General features: G+C 43.9%; 2 protein-coding genes across 3 annotated transcripts in view; one reads left to right on the top strand and one right to left on the bottom strand.

Annotated features, from left to right (window-relative positions):
* Nucleotides 1-7,009, bottom strand: part of LOC131273421 (uncharacterized) — a 433,118-nt gene extending 426,109 nt beyond the window's left edge. Inside the window, exons 1-2 of the mRNA XM_071208121.1 lie at nucleotides 6,801-7,009; nucleotides 5,035-6,688 (exon numbers count right to left, since the gene is read on the bottom strand). Coding sequence (XP_071064222.1) covers nucleotides 5,986-6,688; nucleotides 6,801-7,009 — 912 coding nt within the window. The 3' untranslated portion in view covers nucleotides 5,035-5,985. The remainder of the gene's footprint in view (nucleotides 1-5,034; nucleotides 6,689-6,800) is intronic.
* On the top strand, nucleotides 5,276-13,800 carry SLITRK5 (SLIT and NTRK like family member 5). Of its 2 annotated transcripts, none has more exons than XM_004451627.4 (2): nucleotides 5,276-6,424; nucleotides 9,601-13,800. In XM_004451627.4, exon 2 carries the CDS (start codon nucleotides 9,609-9,611, stop codon nucleotides 12,483-12,485), a length of 2,877 nt encoding a protein of 958 aa, XP_004451684.1. In that variant the 5' UTR covers nucleotides 5,276-6,424; nucleotides 9,601-9,608; the 3' UTR covers nucleotides 12,486-13,800. The 2 variants fall into 2 exon arrangements, with proteins under 2 accessions (XP_004451684.1, XP_004451685.1); XM_004451628.5 differs by lacking the exon at nucleotides 5,276-6,424 and adding an exon at nucleotides 6,684-7,059.
* Nucleotides 13,801-14,328: the final 528 nt, after the last annotated feature.

Below are 14,328 nucleotides of genomic sequence, written 5' to 3'. Positions count from 1 at the left end.
CAAGAAACATAGTTTCAGTGTTTCAGGAATTTACATTCTTAAGCTGCACTGTCCAATAAGGTAGCTACTGGCCATGTGTGAATATTTAAATTTAAATAAATTAAAATTAAATAAACTAAAAACTTAGTCTCTATCATACCAGCCACATTTCAATTGCTCAATAGTCATATATGGCTAATAACTATCAAAATGTACAGTGCAGATATAGCACAGATATAAATCCTATTGTGCTGCACTTTCAAAGAGGATATTGGCACATATGACACAAGTTAATAAATATTATTCAATTATGCAATTTAGGCAATGATATTTTATATACTATATTCCATTTATTTTGACTGGAGAATGTAGAATATTTGTTGGAAAGTCAAAATATCTCTGTAATCATCCAATTACCCTGATAAGGACCAATAAATTATTTTTATCTCTGATAGAAAAAAGAGGGTATAGCACATAATACATACTAAGTAAATATTTTTGTACTAATAAAGTCCTAAAAGGATAAGTATTTCTCTTGTATAAAAAGTTTCTGGAGTTCATTTATCTTGTCATTGCGGGGGTAATAAACAACAAAATAAAATTATTTTCTCAAAATATAAAAATAATCCAGTCCAAAAGAAAACAGCATCAACTTTAAGTAGGAAAGAACAATACTGAGACTATGTATCAATTGCCAGATAATGCAAGAGAATGCTTAGATGTAGTCTAAATGTTGATTACCGTAGACAAGGAAGATTTTCTGATGGAGAAAGGACTTGTGATCAATTCTCTAGAAAAATTGAGTTTTAGAAAAGTGAAAACTCTTTTTGGTAAAAGGACAACTCAAATCAAAGTTTTGGAATTGGGGAAAAGGCTGATTTGTTTTGAGAGGCAGAGAGATAACGGGTGTCTCCTGTTGCATGAAGGACTCCTGTTGATAGAGTTGAATAATTCAATATAAGCAGTGGTCCTCCTGAAGCTTTTGTGATGAAATTGTATTTTAGAATGATTAACTGTTTTTCTTTGAAAACCTAGAAAGGACATAGAAAATATAGACATAAAATGCCTGTTGTGCTTGTTTTCTAAAAATGACAAGAAAATATGTAAGAACCAAGAACCAGTGTGTCTCAAGAGACAAATTATCACTCTAATAGAAAGGTACGTAGAAAAACTAATCCAGCCATATAATAAAGTTGCCTTTTTTTCAGTGGATTGTGCATACTTCAAAACAAGAACAAGCCAGATGGCAGCAGCCTCTGTTCTAACAGGTTCTGACAATACTTAGTGTATTTAAAATGTCACAATTACACACTCACTTATCTTCCTGCAGATAGCAGTAAAGAGATACCGGGACATTTTCAAGTACTATTGCTTTTCTTCTCTGTGGCTCCAATTTTATCTTTCCTTTCACCCACCACAGTATCAAAAACTAAAGTTTCCAGTACAAACAAAGGTTCTGTACAGTGAAGGTAATGGAAGATGGCTTACTTATGACAGATAGGATTGAATCTCCATGTAAGAGCTAGGAATGAGAAACCATTTTAACCAACTAATTTATGCTCATATAAGTCAGAAATACATTCAGTCTCTCCATTGATAGCAATGTTTCTTAAACAAATAAAACATTTTTGAGAATAATTTGGGAATTGGTCTTCATTACCTCTCCTTTCATTCTTTCAAATATTATGCTTTTATTTCAAGTACACATTTTTCTTTTAACTTTTTGTTGCAAAGTTGCATGCAAATTAAAATTTTCAAATAGTAAAAAGTAGAGTATATGGTGAGAAGTAAATCTCCAGTCTACTCAAGACTTCCCATTATCCCTCCACGAGCCAGCCACCACTGCTAGATTTGTGTGTGTGTACCCTTCCAGAAAGATGTTGTGCTAATCCAAGCATTCACTTACACAAGTCCCTCTCCCTTTTCTCCCTCTCCTTCTCTCTCTCTCTCAGTGTATATAGGTGATGCTACTTGCACTATTAATAATATATGAAAAGTATTCCTCATATACACTGTTATTAATAGTAGAATGGTATTCCAAGGAATGGATGGATCATACTACTTTTTCATTTAATCACACATTAAGGTTATTATTAATCATTTACAAATGCAGGCATCTGTTACAATGAATATCCTTTTATATATTGTTTTGTACATATTATTTTGGCAAAATTATTTTGGCAAATTTCTGAAAATGCTATTGTTTTTGTTTGTTCAAAAGATAAACGCATTTTGAATTCCAGTCAAAACTTCCATTTGGGCCTCCAAAGCGCATATGTTTCAGTATACAATTAAATTTAAAAAAAGAAAGTGCCTTTATAGGGAACCGTATGAAGCAAAGGAAGAAAATCATCTATTTTGTGCCCATCATTCTATTATACTTCTGAGAGCAAATTTTAAAGACATAAATAATTATATCTTCACATTAATAAATAAACAGTATAAATTTGTCATTTGAATTAACCATTTTAGATTTGATTAGTATCACTGCTTAATATATTTGATTATCATAACTCCAAATGTATCAGAAGGGTCAAGAACTATGCCATACAGTAGTTTTGTTTAGCAATTAAATAGAGAAACAATCCTAAATAATGGCTAATATTTTTATTTTCTCCTTTTAGAGATTTGTCCTTTTAGGGACATGTGACATATATATTTTCAATTTCAAGGAACTTTAAAATACATATCCTTTAATTGACATGTAAAACATTTGCCATTTATTAAATTGGGTTTTACAGGTATTTTACAAAAGTAATAAAAAGAGTAATGCACAAAATACCAACCACTAGGATTCCAAACCCTAAATCACCAGTTAGGCTAACAAAAATAAATGCAAGCTGTGTTGGCCTGACATTTCAAGTAGTATCAATCACGTGGCTCTCATAATTTTTACCAAATAATTGCCTTGTTTATAATCTCTATTACATTGCTTCATGAAGGACTATCATTCTAAGATGAGCATTAAATATTCTAGAGATAATATTCAATGATACACAAATGTAATATAATAAGATCTTTAAAGAAACCCTTTAATAGAAGGATTTCTCCAAAGGGTCCCTAGAGCAATAAAATAATAACATTGGTAATAATAAATATGTATTCACAAAAATAGTCATTTTCAAGTGTCAAGTATGCTAATTTATTCCAAATTTAAATTTTTACATGCAAGTATCAAATTGTGGCCATAATAAGCATGAATTACAGCCAAATGTGTTTCTATATAAGGATATGTATTATGATACCAGCAAGTGAGCTAACTATAATACACATAAATATAATCCTAAACAATTGGGCAAAGATTCCAAGCTTAACATATCAACTCAATATTTAATTTAGTATTACTAAATAAAAATAATATTTAATTTAATATTAGTAAAATTAATTCTGGAGATATCTAGTTCACTTATTACTTTCTTTTCTATTTTCCCAAGTGTATTTAAGTAATTATGTGAATACATTTGTTTATTGTGTGGAAGCATGTATATATATCATATGACTACATGTTGCATAGTAGATACTTCAACGTACATTAATTGTTCATGTGGCTAAAAGACTTGGTTCACATTTGTATTGCATGATTCATTTATTTCTTTACTCAGCAATAGTCAACAGTCAAAGCAAATAGGGTTCTACAATTATATAAATAAGTCCTTTCTTATTTTTATGATGTTTCCCCCCACGTTGTTCTGTTCTGTTTTCTTCATGGCACATATTTTCTCAAAATGCAGTTTCCTGCGGAGCAGCTTATAGAGACACCTAGTGGTAAAAAGTAATGGTGGCTTCTCAGACCATCCTTAATACTGAGTTAATGACAGAAAGTTTTCTTCATTTATCCCTTTGAACCACAAGAGGTTAAACTAGAATATTATTAGCATGTTTGTTTCTAACAAAATAATAACCTAAATTAATTGTAAACATGCTTAATATTATTAGGACAATAAATATTTAAAATTAAAATAATAAAAATCCAAAAAATTAACTAAACATTTGACATTAAAAGCAATTGTGAAAGTTTAGGGCATTAATAAAATAATGAAGTAAAATAGCTATACTCAACTATTTTGAGAAGTCCAAAAGACTAAGCCACTTTATAAGAAATTCTATAAAGTTTAATTTATCAACATTGAAAATCATGCTTCTGATAGTACTCAAAATGTATATGCCAAAAGCTTCTAGATGTAATTAAGATATAATTTTTAAATTAGTACTTTAATACTTTAGTACGTTAAATTTGAAAGTATAAAAGCTTTTTGTCACTTTAAAAAAATAAATTTTCTAAAATATTTATATCTTGTTAGAAAATAATGGCCAAATAATAAATTTAGTAACAAGACTTTGTGGGTCAAGTTTAAGTTTTTGCCTGTTTCCATAAAGTGCTTGTAGCCAGTGGCTATTTCCTAGGCCCAATGATTCCCAATTTAACAGAAGGATTTATTATAGGGTTTTATTTTCATTGTCTAACCTTACAGATTATTTTTCTTCCTCTCTTGTATATGCCCTTAACTTAAACAAAAACGTTTCCAAATAAGGTATTTTTTGTCTTCACTAAAAAATATATGCACAACAGATTCAAAGGAACTACCAAGAAATGTTGTAAAATGTCAGGAGACTGCAATATTCACCCCACCTCTATATAAATGCCTCCAATTCAACATGTATCTTAAGAATGTGGAAAAATGCATGTTTGTGACTATATCATACTCTATATTAATTATATATTTAATCAAGATATAATAACTACAATATTATTCCAAATGTTAACAACAATGAGACAATATCAGTAATGTTTAAGACTGAATCAAAGGGTATTATGAAATTAATTCCAAGATAAAATGGATAAAATATATTTGCATGGTAAAATTGCCTAATTATCAAATGAACAAGCTGCACTCAGCTTGCACTGAACCACTTTATTATGATCAACTTTTCTTCTATACCTGGGCTGCACTGCAGGTCTTCTATACAAATACTGAAAACACGTCCTATGAAAGTGAAGACCCCCTTTTCTGGAGGGAGTTGTCTGGTTTCAAGTAAAGAACCAGGGATACTTACTGTACAGACGACGGTAGTGGAGTTTAGCAGATGACTCTTCAAGAAACTCGCTTTCTATCGATACTCTACTTAGTCTTTTCCAGGTTTTTAGTACGAATCAGATATTCTCTGAAAATCGTTCAGATTCTCTTGTGTTGTCCAGACATAACTACAAAACGTAATTCTTTAAAAAAAAAAAAAAAGGAAAAGAAAAAAAAAAGCACGCCCTCTTTGCTTCTAGGATGAACCACTCCCTCTTCCAGGGTTCTTTACAGTATGGGCATGAGACAGCAGCGTGGGTTCCACTATATTAAAAGGCAAGAGGAAGGCAGACCATAAGCACAAGGCTGGAATCATCTGTCCCTAACCACCAACAAGCCTGGTACTGTCGGGGTTATTTCCACTCCTTCCTCTGTGAGTCCGAGGACTTCACGGTCCCACGCTCGTGTTACGCACATGGTCCAAGACTCCTCTGTCTCCCATGAATGTGACATCCAAGGGGAGCTCCGGCTGCGCCGCCAAGCCCAGGGTCGCCGACGCCCTCGCCTGCCATCTATCGGCCACCGAGCGCTCCCTTCGCCACGGGCCCATCATGTCTGCAGCAGCTGGGCTCGCACCATCGGCGCGACAATAAACAAGTGCACGGGACGGGGTCCTGAACCCGTGCCGGGTCAGATGTCTCTGGGACCCCGGTGTTGCTTCCCGCGCAGCCCGCCCTGCTCAACGCCGGAAGGGAAGAAGCAACTTGCTGGGAGTTTTTAGAGCCGCGGGGCCGCCGGGACACGCCACAAGCGCGCAACAAGGCTGTTCCTGCCCCCAGCCCCGCAAAGGATGTGGGAGATAAAGAGTCCCAAATCACGACGATCGTGCGCTGCAGCTGGGGAAGGCATCGAGAAAAGCCTCTGGCGATGCCCTGCAAACGCCGGGGGCGATGAAACCGGCAAGAGGATGTGGGAACCCCTCAAATACTAATTAGAGGCCGTGGCGGCGGCCAGCTAGGCGACCGGCGTCGGCGGCGGCTTCGGCGCGCGGTGGTCGCCGCGGCGCGGGGGGCAGAGAACCACGCAGGAGCCGCAGCCACAGTTGCCGCCGCCGCCGCGGGAGCAGCCTAAGGGGCCCGGTGCCACCTTCGCTCGCCCCCTCACTACCATGTACAGTGTGCGCTGCAAGAAGAAGGCGGGCGATGCACGCACACCCCCGCGCCCCGCTCCCTCTGGCTCGTCCCCGGGCGTGCGCCACTGACCAGGGGGGAATGTGGTGAAGACCGCGAGGAGGAGAGCGGAGGGGGAGGGGAGGGTCAGCCGGCGCGAGCCCAGGCCGGAGGGTGCTAGCAGCCAGAGGCGGCCGGAGGGGGCGGCGGCGGGAACGGTGGCTGGCTCGGAGAAAGTTGCCCCCTATGCAGATGGGAACTGTAAGTACCCGCCGCGGGGGGATGCGTGCCACTAGAGGTGCAGGGGAACCCGCGATCCCAGGGCGGCTGCCGCGCGGGTGGGAGCGAGGGTGCGAGTGAGCGTGAGTGTGAGGGGGTGCAAGCGCTCGGCGGAGCTGACCGTCACGTTGGTGGGGGCCAGCGGTAGCAGGCAGGCTTCTGCGAGCCCCTTCCCTGCTCCGCGCCCCCCTCCCCCCGCCCCGAGCCAACACCTCACCCGCCCCGCCCGGCTCCAGCTCCCGGTCCCTACCGCGAGGTGCCTCTCCAGCGGGTGCTCCGTCGCCCCCTCCTCCGCCCCTCCCATCCCGTGGCTAGCGATCGCCTCCCCCCCTTTCTGCTCTCCCCTCCCCAACCTTGCTGCCCGCTCCGACTACCGCGGAGAGCGCCCGGGAGAGCCGCTGGGGGAGCCGCGGAGCCCGCGGCGGCCACCGCCGCGGCGGCCCCGGGCTGGCGGCGTCCGGGCTTCTCTTTACACCAGCCGCTCCGACCGCACTGCTGTTCGCCTGCTTGCCCTTCCCGGGCTTCAGAAACCCAGCGCACACTCCAAATATATATGTATATGTACATGTATGTTTATGGGTGGCTACGATGAGTGGGCCCTGGAGATGTGAGACGGGGTAAGTCTGCGTTTACTTTGAGAAAGAGGCTCCTGTGTGTGCGGCGGGGTGGCTTTCTTTCCCTCTCCTCCCTCCCCTTCTTCCTCCCCTTTCCCTTTCCTTCGCTTTGGGGCGGGGTGGGGGAGGGGAGCCTTGCGCTCTGGAACTCCCGGTGCTTCTGCCTGGGCCACCGCTCGGGCAGCTTTGCCCGGAACCGTGGGTCCGGCCTGGGTGCTGGGCTCTAGCCCGCGCGAGTCCACGCTGCTCAATGCGGGGATATGCAGGGCGGCGATCCAGGGTCTAAATTCTTTGGGGGAGGGAGGAATACAGTCTTCCACCCTCCTCCTCAGGAAAAAAAATATCTCTGATAATCTGAGAATGTGCAACGCACTCGCCACTTTACATCCGAGGTGCGTTTCCCCGTCAGAATGTTACCCTTTCCCAGCACTTTCAACTTTATTTTCTCAAATTTTCGGTCTCCTTTGATAGGAAAGGCGTAAGGGAAGGGAAGTGGGGTGAGAGGAAGCTCTTCGGCCCTTGCTAACCAGCATTGAATTAAAGTTGTAAACGCTCGAGTTTAATGCTGCTCGGCCACAATTTGCAGTGTGCTGTCAGCTGGGGGTGGAGATGGGAGATGAATGGGGGCGGGGAGGCACAGGGAGGGGGGAGGGGACCCAAACCCCTCTGAATGGATGTGCAGATTCGATCCAGCAAAGAGCCAAATTTTCAAGGTAAAGGTTTTGCTTGCATGGGGGATGTTTTGCCGCTTTTAAGCCGGGAAGCGTTTGCCTTTGCGTTGGGAGGTGGCTGATACTTGCGAGGCTTATACACTGTGGTCCCGATTCTTCTCGCCACGTCTGGGTGGCCACACGTGAAATGATTCGCAGGCACACTTGCCCATGTGCGCGTGAATGCCAGGGCGCTTCTAACCCCGGCTGGGGTTTGCTTGGAATCAAGGGCAAGGTCTCGAGCCTTGAACCGGTGTTTCAGAAACGCTTTAGCTTGAGTTTGGGGTTGCGACTGGACAGAAGACTTCGGTGGTGAAGCAAAAGCAGGGCTGACCAGAGAAAATGTAGCGGTTCCCGATGCCCAGCATTTCTAACAAATGTGCTCGCCCCTCCCCCACCCCCACCTCCTGCTAACCAACGCAACACGAGCACACGCACTCACACACACTCACTCCTTTTATTTCCTTTCCTTCATGAATGCTGCTGTGGACCAGAAGTAAGCAGTCGAAGGAAGCCTTCTAGGGGATAAAAAGAAAGCCAGAAAGAAAATGGGGAGGGAGTCAGGTCGATCCCGCGGGGAGATGAAATTCGGATATTTTACTGACGTATGTCACTTGCTGTTCTCTCCTCTCCACCTTTTTCTATTTTGTTTCTTAATCAGCCCAAGTGCCTTTTTCCATTAAAAAAAAATGTAAAAGAAGAAAAACCTTGATAATTAAATGTAATAAGCCACTCCATAGATGGGGATGCTGGCGATGTGGTAGTTCAGTCAAAATCTGCCTAATTCAGTAGGGTTAGTTTTGCATACCTTGGCAAACAGACGCGAAGCCCAAGGTAAGGGAGGGTTTGGCGCTGGTCCTTGCTTTAGTTTCAGCTCTTTCCCAGTAAGCGGTGAGAAGGTCCTCTTTAATAAACTCAAGATATCAGGAGTTGTTCCAGGATTGCGGATGCCTTCGCTGAGTTCTTTGTAATCCTTGGTGCCCAACTATTTCAGTGGTTTCAAGATACGGTTTGGTGGCGTCGCTGACATGATCAATGAGGAAAAGTAGACGCAGGGTGCTCTCAGGGAAGCGCTGCTAAGTGGCACCGTGCATGCAATTAGGACGACGCTGTTGTGCTTACTCGCTGGTGGTGAAGTCCACCATCAAAGCCAAGGCATTCTCCTACCCCCACCCTCCTCAATGCTCCAGAAGAAAACTGGTCATTTAAGAGCTCCTTCGGGCTCTTTTTGATGCATTCTCTTACATCCTTTTTGCCTCAGAAAAGTATTCTTTAGGTTCCCATCCTGGCATTTCCAGCGATAGTTTCCAATAGCCCAAGCATCGTGGTTCCTTGCTCCTCTGTGAAAATGGGAGACCTTCGCAGTGAACTGTTAACTGAAGAGGTTCTGAAAGAAACAGAGGAGGCTGGGTATAGATGAAGTGGGGAATCCTTGTAAAATGGTGCTTCTTTTCTCTTAAATTAGAGCCATGAAACTGAACTGACAGCCATTTTATGTATATTTATGGATTGATTTTGTAAAGGGAGGGGGCGGGCAAGAACATGAAAATGGGACTCTATCTAACCTGTCCTTATTTTGTAAAAAGCAGCACCTTAGCATTGTATTCTTTATAAAATGACCAGCCTTTAAATTAAAATGAATATCTGATTTTAATAAAGTCTGGAGAATGTCGGTGTTGGGGGAGGGGTCAGTTGTCAGTCATATCTCCTCCTGGATTTCAGTGAAATAGTCTTAGAGAAGAGAGAGAGACTTTCGGATTGAACCCTTATTTTATTTTATTTTTTATTTTTTGTCATATTCTGTTGTCTCCTTTTTCCTCTCTCTCTCTTGCAGGAGGTAAAATGCACGCTTGCTGCCCCCCAGTAACTTCGGAACAGGACCTTCACAGAAAAATGCATAGCTGGATGCTGCAGACTCTAGCATTTGCTGTAACATCTCTCGTTCTTTCGTGTGCAGAAACCATCGATTATTATGGGGAAATCTGTGATAATGCATGTCCTTGTGAGGAAAAGGACGGCATTTTAACTGTGAGTTGTGAAAACCGGGGGATTATCAGCCTCTCTGAAATTAGCCCTCCCCGTTTCCCAATCTACCACCTCTTGCTGTCGGGAAACCTTTTGAACCGACTTTATCCCAATGAGTTTGTCAATTACACTGGGGCTTCAATTTTGCATCTGGGTAGCAACGTTATTCAGGACATTGAGACCGGGGCCTTCCACGGGCTGCGGGGTTTGAGGAGATTGCATCTGAACAATAATAAATTGGAACTTCTGCGTGATGACACTTTCCTTGGTTTGGAGAACCTGGAGTACCTACAGGTCGATTACAATTACATCAGCATCATTGAACCCAATGCTTTTGGGAAGCTGCATTTGTTGCAGGTGCTTATCCTCAATGACAATCTCCTGTCCAGTTTACCCAACAACCTTTTCCGTTTTGTGCCCTTAACGCACTTGGACCTACGGGGGAACCGGCTGAAACTTCTCCCCTACGTGGGGCTGTTGCAGCACATGGATAAAGTTGTGGAGTTACAGCTGGAGGAAAATCCCTGGAATTGCTCCTGTGAACTGATCTCTCTCAAGGATTGGCTGGACAGTATCTCCTACTCGGCTCTAGTAGGGGATGTGGTTTGCGAGACCCCCTTCCGCTTACACGGCCGGGACTTGGACGAGGTATCCAAACAGGAACTTTGCCCAAGGAAACTCATTTCTGACTATGAGATGAGGCCGCAGACGCCTTTGAGCACCACGGGGTATTTACATACCACTCCTGCCTCGGTGAATTCCGTGGCCACTTCTTCATCTGCTGTTTACAAGCCCCCCTTGAAGCCTCCTAAGGGCACCCGCCAACCCAACAAGCCCCGAGTACGCCCCACCTCTCGGCAACCCTCCAAGGACTTGGGTTACAGCAACTATGGACCCAGTATCTCCTACCAGACCAAATCCCCGGTGCCTTTGGAATGTCCCACAGCGTGCACTTGCAACCTGCAGATCTCAGATCTGGGCCTCAACGTCAACTGCCAGGAGCGAAAAATCGAGAGCATAGCTGAGCTGCAGCCCAAGCCCTACAACCCCAAGAAAATGTATCTGACGGAGAACTACATTGCCGTCGTGCGCAGGTCGGACTTCCTGGAGGCCACCGGGCTGGACCTTCTTCACCTGGGCAACAATCGCATCTCCATGATCCAAGACCGCGCGTTCGGGGATCTCACCAACCTGAGGCGCCTCTACTTGAATGGCAACAGGATTGAGAGGCTGAGCCCGGAGTTGTTCTACGGTTTGCAAAGCCTGCAGTATCTTTTCCTCCAGTACAATCTCATCAGAGAGATCCAGTCTGGGACCTTCGACCCGGTCCCTAACCTCCAGCTGCTATTCCTAAATAATAATCTTCTGCAGGCCATGCCCTCAGGCGTCTTTTCGGGGCTGACCCTCCTCAGGCTGAACTTGAGGAGTAATCACTTCTCCTCCTTACCCGTGAGTGGAGTTCTGGACCAGCTTAAGTCGCTCATCCAAATCGACCTCCACGACAACCCTTGGGATTGTACCTGCGACGTCGTGGGCATGAAGCTGTGGGTCGAGCAGCTCAAAGTGGGCGTCCTGGTGGACGAGGTGATCTGCAAGGCGCCGAAGAAGTTCGCCGAGACCGACATGCGCTCCATTAAGTCGGAGCTGCTGTGCCCAGACTACTCGGACGTGGTGGTTTCCACACCCACGCCCTCCTCCATCCAGGTCCCCGCAAGGACCAGCGCGGTGACCCCCACGGTCCGACTGAACAGTACCGGGGCCCCCGCGGGCTTGGGAGCCGGAGCAGGCGCGTCGTCCGTGCCCCTGTCGGTGCTGATCCTCAGCCTGCTGCTGGTTTTCATCATGTCTGTCTTCGTGGCCGCCGGGCTCTTCGTGCTGGTCATGAAGCGTAGGAAAAAGAACCAGAGCGACCACACCAGCACCAACAACTCGGACGTGAGCTCCTTCAACATGCAGTACAGCGTGTACGGCGGCGGCGGCGGCGCGGGCGGCCACCCGCACGCGCACGTGCACCACCGCGGGCCCGCGCTGCCCAAGGTGAAGACGCCCGCGGGCCACGTATACGAGTACATCCCCCATCCGTTGGGCCACATGTGCAAAAACCCCATCTATCGCTCCCGAGAGGGCAATTCCGTGGAGGATTACAAAGACCTGCACGAGCTCAAGGTCACTTACAGCAGCAATCACCACCTGCAGCAGCCGCCGCCGCCGCCGCCGCCGCAGCAGCAGCCCCAGCAACAGCCCCCGCCGCAGCTGCAGCTGCAGCCCGGCGAGGAAGAGAGGCGGGAAAGCCACCACTTGCGGAGCCCCGCCTACAGCGTCAGTACCATCGAGCCCCAGGAGGACCTGCTGTCCCCGGTGCAGGACGCCAACCGCTTTTACAGGGGCATTTTAGAACCAGACAAACACTGTTCCACTATGCCCTCCGGCAATAGCCTCCCGGAATATCCTAAATTCCCATGCAGCCCCGCTGCTTACACTTTCTCCCCCAACTATGACCTGAGACGCCCCCATCAGTATTTGCACCCGGGGGCAGGGGACAGCAGGCTGCGGGAACCGGTGCTCTACAGTCCCCCCAGTGCTGTCTTTGTAGAACCCAACCGGAACGAGTATCTGGAGTTAAAAGCAAAACTAAACGTTGAGCCGGACTACCTCGAAGTGCTGGAAAAACAGACCACATTTAGCCAGTTCTAAAAGCAATGAAACTCGCTTGGAGCTTTTGCATTTGAAGCAAACAAGCAAGGAGACACACATGTTAAACACATTTGATTAATTGTGTCGTTTCGACGTTTAGGGTGAAGTGCCTTGGCACGGGATTCTCAGTTTCGGCAGAAGATACTGAAAGGGTGTGCAATTTCCTTTTAATTTTACATGCGGGAAATACTTGTGTAAATTAGGCACATCGCTTTCTCTTCTTGCGTGTGGGAGAGAAGGGGAGAAGGGCTTTACGGAGGGCAGTTTGTTTTGCGGGTGACTTGTTAAAGGTCCTAGTCATTTTTTTTTTTTAGTAATTGAAGTGTTAAGAATGGTGGAAGATGACAGCGCATAGGTTCTCCTCTTTCTCTTTTGAGCCCTTTCCTCTCTCTCCTCTCCCCTTTTAAGCCATGGGTGGGTCTAAATGGCTTTTGTGGAGAGGTTAGCACACCCCAACTTTAATTGAAAATTTGTTTTCACCCCCCTCCCTGCCTTCCTCTCATTTCTTCCCTATCTTTTTTAAGGATGTGTTTGTATGCATTCTGGACATTTGCATTAAAAACAAAAGTATAAGTGATATTGAAAAAGATCACTATAGATGTGGACAAATCATTAAAATTACAGAGTTATATGATCCATAATTGATTAGTCAAAATAACTTATTGATGAAATATACAAATATTTTATTGTAGCACCTATTTTTATATGCACATTTAGCATTTCTCTTTCCTTCACTATTTAGCCTATGATTTTCGCAGAGGTGTCACACTATATTAGGAACTGTATTTCCCAAAACTGAAGTGATATCAAATGGCATTAAAAATCATTAAAAGGGTGGGTAACCTTTGGCAAAATCATAAAAAGCCAAAGCAACCCACCCAATTGGATCTGTAATTAAAAAAAAAATGATCGTATCCCTATGTATAAAGGAAAATCTTATAGGGCAAATAATTGGGCCGTTTAATTGAGAATCATGTTGAAGTTTTTGGTTTTATTAGAAAATATTTGAAAGTATTTTTATTAGTCAACCAAAATGATGTATTGATTTGACTACTATTGTAGCCGGTTTTTTATTGTTTAACCAAACCCAGTTGCATTTGTACAGATCCACGTGTACTGGCACCTCGGAAGACCAAATGATGGACTGTACAAATCTCTACACAATGTCTTTATCCCTCTGGGCAGCAAGCAATGCTAATAACCATAAACAGGATCTCTGTAAGATGGGGCTACTGTTGTTACAGTCTCATATGTATCCCAGCACATGTAATTTTTAAAAATAGTTTCTGAATAAACACTTGTTAACTATGTCAAATCTGAGGGATTGAAGTAATGATTCCTTGAGGTTCAAAAGACTTAGCTACATGTGATTGATTGAATACCCATAGGAGTGGTTTAGGAAATAGTAGCTAGCCTTTGTTCTGAATAGAAAAAGGTTTTCCCCTAATTATCAAAATTGAAAAATACATATAATGTATGCCTTTCTTGGTTCAGGAAAGTGTCCATTCATAAATGTATCACTTAATGTCTTTATTAATTATGTTTCAACTGTACACTTCACTTTCTTACTGAAGTACTCATCTAATACATGGAACATGGTAAGTAATATATTGCAATTTCATTTTTCTTTCAATATTATGTATTTTTGGCATGTCAGTATTATTTATTTATTCTCCAGTAGTCCACTGTTGTGCTATTTTAATCTCTCTAAAACTATCTTTCAACAATTTCATGATGGGTACTTTATCTAAACTTGATCCACACCCTAAATGTTCAAAATGTTGATGGGTATAAGCTGTTCACCTGGCATAAGGTTTGCTAGTGCATTATACTATAGATTAGT

The sequence above is a fragment of the Dasypus novemcinctus genome, chromosome 15, assembly GCF_030445035.2.
Source record: "Dasypus novemcinctus isolate mDasNov1 chromosome 15, mDasNov1.1.hap2, whole genome shotgun sequence".
Lineage (NCBI taxonomy): Eukaryota > Metazoa > Chordata > Mammalia > Cingulata > Dasypodidae > Dasypus > Dasypus novemcinctus.
This window is presented reverse-complemented; position numbering and strand designations above follow the sequence as displayed.

Bases quoted from the DNA above. Each gene is read 5' to 3' on its own strand.
- SLITRK5 (XM_004451627.4), top strand. From the start codon at position 9,609: ATGCACGCTTGCTGCCCCCCAGTAACTTCGGAACAGGACCTTCACAGA.